Source organism: Lepidochelys olivacea, assembly GCF_965140295.1.
Source record: "Lepidochelys olivacea isolate rLepOli2 genome assembly, chromosome: 2".
Classification (NCBI taxonomy): domain Eukaryota; kingdom Metazoa; phylum Chordata; order Testudines; family Cheloniidae; genus Lepidochelys; species Lepidochelys olivacea.
In genome coordinates this window covers 225,284,374-225,292,903 of record NC_140412.1, presented here as the reverse complement: position 1 = coordinate 225,292,903, position 8,530 = coordinate 225,284,374, and the positions used below count along the sequence as shown (strand labels likewise).

The following is an 8,530-nucleotide window of genomic DNA, read 5'->3' as shown; positions in this document are numbered from 1 at the left end:
CTACAGAACAGTATAGCTCTAGCAAAGCACATTTCTTACTCAGCACATTTGCTCCCCATGGGTTTGTCACAGTTGCTGACTTGAGTGACTAAAATAAGGCCCTGATCTTGCAGTCAGACTTGCACAAGCAGACCTCTGAGCTGTGCATGGCCATGATTCTGTTAGTGCCAACCCTATTGTAGGCTTGGGGCCTATGTTTTTTAATGGTTTTATTTTTACTCGTTTGCCATCATTTGCAAGTGCCCTTCATTTTGGGGGACAGCACTCATTTTAGTCCCAAAGTTACCTACATTCCACAAAAATGTACTGTCCCTTCACTTGTTGAAAGACAAGGTAACAACTTAAATGGACACATTTCTGTTGGTGAGAGAGACAAGCTTTTGAGGCACACAGAGTTCTTCTTCAGGTTGAAAGTAATTTACAGCAGAAATAAGAAATCATGGCATTGAGGTTTAGGGTTGCCAACTTTCTAATAGCACAAAACTGAACACCCTTGCCCTGCCTCTGCCCCTAGGCCCCGCCCCACTCACACTATTCCCCCTCCCTCTGTCGCTCACTCTCCCCCACCCTTGCTCACTTTCACTGGGCTGGGATAGAGGGTTGGGTTGCAGGATGGAGTGTGGGCTCTGAGGTGGGGCCGGAGATGAGGGGTTTGGGGTGCAGAAGGGGACTCCAGGCTGGGGGCAAGGGGTTTGGAGTGTGGGAGGGGGTATGGGCTTTGGGTGCAGGCTCCGGGGTGCAGCCAGAAATGAGGGGTTCAGGGTGTGGGCTGGGTATGAGGGGTTTGGTGTGCAGGAGGGGTCTCCGGACTGGGGCCAAGGGGTTCAGAGTTCTGGAGAGGGTCAGAGCGGCAAAGCCAAGACAGCAAAAAGGCAGAATAAGATGGAGTCTATTCCTCCATTTGCTGTGGGCCCAACTTTTTTTTATTGTGGGGGGGGGAGGTACATCTTAGAAAGACAGTGGGGTGGGTGCAGCTGCCTCCATATTCTGGATCCCAGCTGGGGGAGGGATTGCTAGGCTGGTCGGTAGAACGGGTGCAGCTGAGCTGTGTGCTGTGGGGTTGGGTGCGGGGTGGGGTTTGCTGGGTGCTGAGCCAGGCTGTGTGTGGTCGGGGGAAGGGTGGTTGGGCGCTATGCGGCTGGGCACTGGGCTGTGCCTGTGTGTAGAAGAGTTGGGTCCAGGGTCAGGCTGTGTGTGTGGACGGGCAGGGCTGGGCTGGGCTGGGCTGTGTGGGGAGGTGTGCCGCCAAGCCACGCTGTGCAGTGAGGAGTTGAGTGCGGAGCTGGGCACAGCGGGGGGAGGGTTGGGTGCCAGGCCGGGCTGGGCGGAGCTGGGCTCGGGGGAAGGGGATTGGGGGCCGGGCCGCGGGAGGCGGGTACCGGCGCAGCAGCCGGCTCCGTAGCCGGCAGAGGGCTCGCTCGGCTCCTCCCGCCCCCTAGCTGCTCCGCGGCGCCGCTGCCAGCAGCACCCGCCCCGGCCGGCGGAGGAACGGGGCGGCCCAGGCCGGGCGGCCGGGCTCGCTGTGGCTGCGCGGGGCCGCGGCCCGGGCCGGCGCCGAGGATGCCGCTGGGGCTGAAGCCCACGTGCAGCGTGTGCCGCAGCACCTCCTCCTCCATGTGGAAGAAGGGCGGCCAGGGCGAGATCCTCTGCAACAACTGCACGGGCCGCGCCGGGCCGCCGGGGCCCGGGCCCTTCGCCACCACCTCGGCCGCCGCCCAGCACAGCAACGGGGGGGGCGGCGGCGGCGGCGGCGGCAAGCAGGTCAGGCTGCCGGGCGCCCGCTCGTGCTGCGAGAAGGGGCCGGGGTCCCGAGGCGGGGGCTCCCTGGGGGTTTACACGGGGCGTGACACCGCCACGTCGCGCCTTCCTGCCCCCGGCGGGCCAAGAGCGGGGCTGGCTGCTGCAGCGCCCGCCGCGGGGCCTCTCGGGGAACTCCCGCGGGTGCCGAGCTGCGCGGGAAGCCTGGCAGCCGCTGCGCGCGCCCGGGGAGCGAGGGGCGTCGCAGTCGGGCCTAACCCGATTTTTATGGCGAGCCCATTTACTGAGGGTGTGAACGGTGACAGCCCGTAACGCGAACGCTCCTTCCCCCGCTTTCTCGTTTCATTGTCCGCCGGACAGAGCAAACAGGAGATCCACAGGAGGTCTGCTCGGCTGAGGAACACAAAATACAAATCTGCGCCGGCTGCTGAAAAGAAAGTTTCCACTAAAGGCAAAGGGAGAAGACATATTTTCAAGTTAAAAAATGTAAGGTGACTGTGGCTATAATGTCTTGTGCTCATTGTAATTATACTGGCTATGGCTTGGTCTAAGCTACTACTTATGTCACTGGGGGGGTGAATAAGCCGGCCCCTGAGCCACATAAATTACACTGACCTAAGGGCTATGTCAGCGGGAGAGCTGCTCCTGCCCGCACAGCTACCGCCTTCTACAGAGGTGGATTTATTATGCCCACAGGAGAATTCTCTCCCATCTGCATCCAGCCTCTTCACCAGAGGCGCTGCTGCTGCATTACCGCAGCTCTGGCGCTTCTAGTGTAGACTAACCCGGAGTAGTGTGTTCTGCCACTCCTGTTGGCACACAGCTCTGGTGTTGCAGTCTTCTCAAAGCAGTGTCCCAACATGTCAAGGTAATCCAGATCTGCAGAAATATTTGTCATTTCTCCAAAGAATTACTCATTTTCTGCAGAAAACCAAATTAAACCCCAACTGAGTTCAGCTCAGCTGTCCCAATTTCTGGGTCAGTCCCTTCATTTTTGCCAGGGTGGATAAAAATCGATGCCTTAAAAATCCAGTTGCCTTTTTTTAAAAAAAAAAAAAAAATTCAGTTAAATCCACATTTATTTTTTGAAAATAAATCTGTAATTTAAAATCCAAAATAGAAAGTGACAACCTATGATAATGCACTAAATTATTATAATTTAAAATAAATAATATTGAAAAATATGTCTGCTGTTAAGTTTTAAATAAAGTTGAATCATTGAACTGGTGGAAAACACTGGCTAAGCATCTGGAACCAGAATTTGCTGAAATTCTAAACTAGCTTTTGGCAGCAGTAGCCTCTTCTGCAGTTGCAGAGAGAATATTTTCTTCAATTCAGTTATTCAGCTAGTTCAGTTCAATATGAGGTCATGCAAAGTTAAGAAACCAATTAGAAGTTGAAAAAGCAGGAAGGCTTCTTTTCCTCTTCCAATCTATTAACAAAATCTGCGAGATGATGAGATCTGCTAGTTCTAAAGTCTTGGGGAACACAGTGACCACAAACAAGTCAGTTAAATTCTCTAACTACAGATAATACTTTCCATGTTTTGTATTTACAATTGACTTTTATTAAACAAGTTTTTACAAACTTTTTTTCTTATAAATCTAACACATTTAAGGTAGTTTTATTTAATAAAAAAAATAATATTGTTTTTGTGCATTTGTAATTTAATTTGAATTTCCATCCCAATAGAGTTTGACAGCAATTGCAAGTTAAAAAATATCATCTAATAAATGCATTATTCACCATTTTCTAACACAATAAAATGAATAAATATAAGTTAAGATATATAATTAATAATCTTCCTGGTTAGCAAAAAAGCTCAAAATTTAGTGTACAGCGTGTATTTAGTTGCCAATAACCATGTTTGGTTGCCAAGCAAGAATCAACCTTCCTTAAGTACAGATACAAAACAATTTAAATCAATAGTTATTTAAACAAAGGTTTCCTGCTTGCTAATTTAAATAATTATTAAAAATTGCTTTGATTTAAATTTAATCCACCCTGATTTCTGATGACATGTGCATTTGACCCTATTGTAGTTTCTTTTGCAACTTCATTCATGCAATCAGCCTTTAGTCAGGATAGGATATGGTTGCAGTATCAGGTACACAGGTTTGGATTGCTCCTAGCTCTGAACAGTGTAAACAAACTTGCTCACATGTCTCTGTGTAAGGGGTCATTCTGTCTCCTGGTTTGAACTGAGTTCTCAAGGGTCCTGTGCTTTCTTCTCCTCTCCCCCGCTTTCATGTTTAACAGTAAGACTGATCATTCAAGTTTATAACCAGCCTTTCTCTTTAAAACCTCATTTTTGAGTTAATGAACATTAGTGGGGTCATTGTCTCAATTTTTATTATAAAATGGACATATTTAGAAAAATTCTAATTTCTTGTCCATTCTTTTTTATGTGAAGATTGTGCTTTAGTATCTTAGATTTGCTAGAATTTTCTTTCCTATTTCTCTAGAATACAATAACATTTTCTTCATGAATTTTTCTACCCTTGTAACTTCTAACTGTTTTTATGTTGTTGTTTATTTAGCCCATCAAGGCTCCTGAGTCTGTATCCACTATAATTACAGCAGAATCCATCTTTCATAAGGTATTTATGGTTTATACAGAGCAAAAGATGATATTCCTCTAAGACTTTCAAAAGTTATCGCGGATAGATAGTGAAAGGACTTTATTTACAAAAAGTTTTCTTTCTTTTATGAACTGAATTCTTGGGGAATCCCAGCATCAGTGTGTTGTATCATTATATTGCTGCCCCCAATCATGGAAAATTGTTTACCCCAGAAGTTTTAATCTCTTTTCTCTCCAGAGGTTAAGCATTACATTGTGTAAAGAGAGCCAGCTTTTTAATTGGAAAAAAAATTGCAAAAACACACTTGTGAATTTATGAGAAAGTGTCAGCTTTCACTGTTACTCTGGGAACCAAGCAAAATTGACATTTACTTTCAGCAGTAGTTCAAATTAATGTGGTGGGTCCTATTTTAAGTAGAGGGCATATATTGGTGCGTCTAGCACGTCTACGAAAATAAATGTATGTTCTCATATTTTCTTCTTTAATAGGATGTCTAAGTTATTTTATTTGTAGCAGTGTCTATGTCTGGGACAGTGCTCAATCATATATAGTATTTTTTAAAAACTGAGGGTGTTCTTTATCTTTTTTTTCCCAAAGGGAAAAATCAAAACCAGTATTAACTGATAACTTATTTATATCAAAGACCGGTTGACGCTACCAAAAACCTGTTTGCTGGCTAGTTACTCTTTGTGCTGCCATGTGTATGGAAGGCCTTGGTCAGTAATCCACAACTTCTGGCTCTAGAGTCTAGAATCACATGTAACTGTTGGGGACAGCATGTAGACTGGCTCTTGTGGTGCCCTGAAGAATTGTACTCGTGTTAATGAGGCAGTGTCCACTTCTGCAGGATAGAAAAGGAGTACTTGTAGCACCTTAGAGACTAACCAATTTATTTGAGCATAAGCTTTCGTAAGCTACAGCTCACTTCATCGGATGCATGCTGTGGGTGGTGATGCACAGACCATACTATGGGTGAAGAATAATTCAATTTTACAGCATCCCTTTCCCTTGGTTTGAAAGGCTGAATTGTTGGAGCGCTTGGAGAAGGGTGTAGTTTATCATTGTGCCTACAAATAAATGGTTTAAGGGAGGGAAATTTGGTATTTAAAGCATCCCTGAAGAAAGCTGAGGAAAGTTCCAGGCAGTTGCTAGTAAAATCAGGTTTTTTAAAAAGTAATTATCTGTATCTCTTCCAGGGAGTGTACTATCAAATTGGAGATGTTGTTTCAGTGGTTGATGAGCAGGATGGAAAAACATACTATGCTCAGATTAGGGGGTTTATTCAGGACCAATACTGTGAAAAGAGTGCAGCTTTAACATGGCTCATTCCTACCGTAGCCAGTCCCAAAGACTGTTTTGACCCTGCATCCTATATCATAGGTAAGCGCCAAGATTTCCTATCATAACCTGTATACATGGCTACACTGGTACAAAAAAACCCGTTGTATAGACTATGCCTAACTGTGGTGTAGTTTATAGAATACTTTGTTGTTCTCCCTGACCATCATTCATGTCGTTTTAAGGCCCAGATCCTGTGAACACAGGAATAAATGTGTGTGTGAGTAGTCCAGTTTAATTGAATGGGATTACTTACATGCATAAAAATAATCACAGCCTTGTGATTATTGTTGTGGGCTTGTGGACTTAATTATCAGAATCTAGCCCTAGGGATATTAGTCCTGACTGATAAAGTAGGCAACATACTATACAGGCCTGTGTGACAGTTCCAGAACAGTTTCTATTACAAACATCAAGTATGAATATATTTGAGAAAAATGAGCTGGACATGCAGTTCAAGCACAGAGAGCAGCTAAATTCATTACATATATTTTTTTGAGCTCTACTCATAACTACTGGAAGAATGCTTCAATTTGAACACAGAATGGAACAAATTTTAAAAGTTTCCGATTGAAATAGTAGTGTTCTCAGATATTGCTGGCTGTTGTTCCGTTATATATAATGTATAAAGCTTTAAAATGTCCTCCTTGGGGAATTTTGCACCACTGTGTGTGAGCAGATTTCATGTGCCCTGCAGATTTCTTTGCTTCCCCACAGAAAAATGACTCTGACAGGGAAGCAAAGGGAGGATGCAAGAGCAGTCATGTACCACTCCCTAGCTGCACAGGTACATCGTTTCAGGCACCTGGACTAGCTGGTGGAGAGGTAAATCACCGCACGGCTGGGGACACCCAGCCAGTGGCTCCTACCCTGAGCTGGGATCAGCTACTAATCCCAGCTGGGCTGCAGGCAGGAAAGGACAGGACTTCCTCTTCCCCTGCAAGGAATGGCTGGGGCTGTATCAGACCCACGCCCAGAAACCTCCCCCAGCTGCAGGAAGCTCAGCATCCTCCCCTGCTTCCTGCTCCCATAGTTCCATCAGCAGCAGGGGGAGGGGGTCACTGTAGAGGGAGCTGCTCCCCCATCTACCCAACCCTGTATATCTGGACCTCCCATACCCGGGCACCACCGCCAAGCCTCATCCCATACACCCAGAACCCTCCTAGCTCTCCATACCTGAACCCCACCCCACGGAACCTCAACCCCTGCATCTGGAGCCCCCCTGCACCCAGACTCCCTGCCTCTGGACCCCCACTCCTGTACCCAGACCACCCCCCACTGAGCTTCCTGCACTCAAACCCCCACCCTGATGAGCCCCACCCCCTGACCAACCTGAACCCCCACCTAGCTGCACCCAGACCCCCCTGCGGAGACCCCCACACCCAGACCCTTTTGCTGAGCCCCAACCACTTTCACCTGGAAGATCCTGCAGAGTCCCATTGCCCCTGCACCTGGAACACCCACCACCACCACCAACGAACCTCTGTGCATCCAGATCCTCCCCCACCTAGACCCGCCCCTGAGCTGCCTTCACCCAGATTGTCCCACACAGAATCCTCTAACCCCTAATCCTGCCTGATTGAGCCTGCCTAACCCACACCTGGTGTGCCAGACCAGGCCAGGTGCAGAGGGGCAGGGCCCCAGGGTGTTTCTGTGGCAGGCCCAGGCCTTGTACTGTGTCAGGATCAGTGCAGCCTCACCACTGAGTCCGTGTCCCGGGGGAGGGGAGATGGAGAGGCTGCAGGGTGATCTCCCACCTTTGTACAGCCAGTGGCCTGTGTGCCCCACTCCATGCTGGAGCCTCTGCATTTATTTATTGACAAATAAAACTTGCAGAATTTTAAAATATTGTGTGCAGAATTTTTAATTTTTTGGCGCAGAATGCCCTCGGGAGTAAAAATGTTACTTTGTTTTTTAGGACCAGAAGAAGATCTTCCAAGGAAAATGGAATACTTAGAATTTGTTTGTCATGCACCTTCAGAATATTTCAAATCTCGATCGTCTCCCTTCCCCACAGTTCCTACTAGACCAGAAAAAGGCTATATTTGGACTCATGTCGGACCTACTCCTGCAATCTCCATCAAGGAAACTGTTACCAACAACTTATAATCTTTGTTTGAGTACCATTTAAAAGTATATTAGTTGTATTCTCAGCCTTCATCTGTACATCTATTACAAGAATTTTTTTTCTAAAATGTTTGGTTGGCCATATGGATTATGGTGGTGGTGATTTTTTTAAAATTTCTGACTTTTGAAAGAAAATTTTCTTATTTGATGCTTCTGTTTCCCTCCCTTGCTCCAATTAAAGCCACTTGTTTTGTCACCGTTGCCTGAGTATGAGAACCTCACGTTTTGTATTTTCCTCTCTCCTGCCATGAGTTAGTGATTTCTTTAAGTGGGCTGTCCCTGTAGTCTTCTAATCTTGCCACTGTCTCTTACAAAAGAAGACTAGCACTACGTGCAGTATTTTAGGAGCCATCGCTACCTACACAACATATTGTATAGCTACGGTAGTGTATTTTTGTTCCCTGCCATTGACTTTAAAGACTAAAACCAGTGTTCATCAATATGGCTATGCTCTGCACACGTTTGTTCAAGGTTTTAATGAGAGAGCATCGAGTGTACTGAGCTGAATTTTACAAATGGGTGAAGTTATACGAGTTTCTGTAAAACTGCATAAGAGAAGGAGACCTATTCGAGAACTACCATTCTTTGGCTTTTGCCACTCTGTCACCTTCCCTGCAAAAACCTGTTGAGCAGAGCAACATCACTTGATGCAGAAACAGAGACAGCCTTGAGGCATGACTAGGCAAGCATGATGTAAGTAACCCTTTTGTACTTGTTTGCTAGAT

At 46.5% G+C, this 8,530-nt stretch overlaps 1 protein-coding gene across 1 annotated transcript; it reads left to right on the top strand.

The window, feature by feature from the left end:
• The first annotated feature begins 1,382 nt into the window (after positions 1-1,382).
• GATAD1 (GATA zinc finger domain containing 1) lies at positions 1,383-8,013 on the top strand. Its single transcript, XM_084620781.1, has 5 exons — positions 1,383-1,761; positions 2,119-2,244; positions 4,299-4,358; positions 5,537-5,720; positions 7,597-8,013. Exons 1-5 carry the CDS (start codon positions 1,561-1,563, stop codon positions 7,785-7,787), a joined length of 762 nt encoding a protein of 253 aa, XP_084476907.1. The 5' UTR covers positions 1,383-1,560; the 3' UTR covers positions 7,788-8,013.
• Positions 8,014-8,530: the final 517 nt, after the last annotated feature.

Bases quoted from the DNA above. Each gene is read 5' to 3' on its own strand.
- GATAD1 (XM_084620781.1), top strand. From the start codon at position 1,561: ATGCCGCTGGGGCTGAAGCCCACGTGCAGCGTGTGCCGCAGCACCTCC. The intron at 2,245-4,298 runs GTAAGGTGACTG...TTGTTTATTTAG, and splicing joins ATATTTTCAAGTTAAAAAAT to CCCATCAAGGCTCCTGAGTC. The intron at 4,359-5,536 runs GTATTTATGGTT...TATCTCTTCCAG, and splicing joins CAGAATCCATCTTTCATAAG to GGAGTGTACTATCAAATTGG.